Source organism: Plectropomus leopardus, unplaced genomic scaffold (assembly GCF_008729295.1).
Source record: "Plectropomus leopardus isolate mb unplaced genomic scaffold, YSFRI_Pleo_2.0 unplaced_scaffold27142, whole genome shotgun sequence".
NCBI lineage: Eukaryota > Metazoa > Chordata > Actinopteri > Perciformes > Serranidae > Plectropomus > Plectropomus leopardus.
The window spans coordinates 1-2351 of NW_024629538.1; the positions used below are offsets into that span (position 1 = coordinate 1).

At 37.2% G+C, this 2351-nt stretch overlaps 1 protein-coding gene across 1 annotated transcript; it reads left to right on the forward strand.

Annotated features, from left to right (window-relative positions):
- Positions 1–1396: 1396 nt before the first annotated feature.
- Positions 1397–1803, forward strand: LOC121937688 (fibroblast growth factor 19-like; the record flags this gene model as incomplete). Its single annotated transcript, XM_042481013.1, has 2 exons — positions 1397–1601; positions 1700–1803. Coding segments are annotated over exons 1-2 (309 nt in total), but the record flags the coding sequence as incomplete, so codon positions are not given.
- Between the last annotated feature and the right edge of the window lie 548 nt (positions 1804–2351).

A 2351-nucleotide genomic window follows, 5' to 3' on the forward strand; every position in this document is an offset into this window, starting at 1 on the left:
CACACACACTCATACACACACACTCATACACACTCACACACACTCATACACACTCATATACACACACACACACTCACACACACTCATACTCACTGCATCAATACTATACTCTTACTTTTACTACTAATATTACTACTACAGACTCAGACACACAGATACTTACTTACTTACTTTCTTACTTTCTGAAACTGGTGCAGTACTGAGAGCGCGCTGCAGCCAGCAGCCACAAATCAGGCTGCGATGTGAAGTTAACAGGTAATTGTGTACCTTAAATGTCGCCTACGTCCTCTGAAAGTGTTTGTTTTGGTCACTGTCAGGCTCAGATTGTGATCCTAAATGTCGCACAACATTACAAAAAAGATCTCTACAGAGATAGACCTTTTAATTAAAGTATAAATATTATAATATTGAATTGCTAGTGAATTCATAATGTCTAAGTAGCTGTTTTACTATCATAGTTAGGTGACATATTTTTATGAGCTCATTGTGTAAAATACTGTTTTGTATGTAAAATACAATTTTCCCCTCTTTTAGTGGAGCAGAAGGTGGCATCAAATGAAAATATTCAAATGCAAGCAAAGTCTGGAACATTTACATACTTAGCCTCAGTTCACCATTGCACTACTGCTACTATTACTTCTACTACTACTACTGTGCTACTGCAATTAATAATAATAATAACAATAATACAGTAATTATGGGAAATGCTGATCTTACTGCTTTAATTATTATAAACATTAGCTTAATATAAGTGACACAGTTGTTATACTTGGTACAAATTCCATGCCCTGTACTGAGAGGTTATGCCAAACTCCTTTCTAAAAACGTGTACTTGTAATTTTTCCTTTCATATCGAAAAAATAGCGATACGTTTATGGATGATTTTGAGCTTGCATGAACATTTATTGTCTTCTGTATAATTCGGCTTGCAAATTATTTACCAAGCAGAAATTCTGATTAGTAAAATTCCTGAGTTTGAAATTTATGCATTCCTCCACAATACTTCCTCAGCTCGGTTAAAGTTATGAGGAATAATAATGGGAATCAGTAACTATATGCCGAATTGACAATTGTTTCCTGTTGCTTCAGAAAATGTCATGAGTTGTATTTTTCACAGTAAGAATGTTAGCTGAAATTTAACGTCATTATGAACTGCCAGAGGTTAATGAGGTTCGCATAGTGGCTCGCGCTGGGGCCAATGGAGAGCTTTGATTTAGTTGGATGTCATGCAGGGGTGTGTTGTGATCTGTTTCTGGGAATTGGATTTGGGAAAGAGGGTTATCTGCAGCTGATAAGGGACACATTTAAAAGACTGTCAGGATGAGGTTGACTCACTTGGTTCTGCCAACTGTACGAAGCAGCAACACGGCGATTATTACGCACGATCTGCGTAATCATGCTTCTGCTCGCGCTCACCTTAACTGCCGCCAATCTGATTTTTGGAGCTGTTTGCATGCCTCTGTCCGACCAGGGGCCCCACATCGCCCACAGCTGGGGCCAGGTGGTCCGGTTCAGGCACCTGTATGCCGCCAGGCCCGGACTGCACCTGCTGATCGGCGGGGATGGACAGATCCACGGCTCTGCGCACCAGACTCCATACAGTAAGTCAAGTGTGTTTAGACGCAGCTGCAGACTGTGAGGATTGTTGGTGAGTCACAGCGATGACTGAAGGCTTGCTGGGATTTTTTGTGTCCTGCAGGCCTGCTGGAGATCCGCTCAGTGGATCCGGGCTGTGTTGTCATCAGAGGAGTAGCAGCTGCACGGTTTCTCTGCATAGAGGGCGATGGACGGCTCTACTCATCGGTAAGGATTTTATAATAATAATAATAATAATAATAATAATGAAACTTTATTTGTATAGTACCTTTCATGTACAAGAAATAAAACCCAACGTGCTTTAAAATAAATAAATGATATGTAGACATAAAGACATAATAAAAACCTGAATCTAAAAATAAATTAAGATCTGAATAGAATACACAAAAAGCATCTTCACGTGGATGAAATCCACTTGATAATAAGAGTAAAATTAAGATAAAAACAAGGATAAAAACAGAATGCTTAGAATGCATAACATAAGATGTAAAATAAAACCCACTGAGATAATATTAATAAAAAAATAAGGCTAAAAACAGAGTGTATAAAATTAAGTCAAACACAATATTTATATCTTTTTATTGTTATATGTCTTTATACTCTTTATTTTACTTTATTACATGATATGGAACCTAGTTTAAAGTTGCAAAAGTTATTCATAATGATTAATCATTAATTTAGAAATCAACCTGGGAAGTTTGATGTTATCTATTAGTTAAAATCTTTACCCTTGTGACTTTTTTTAATCTAAAAAC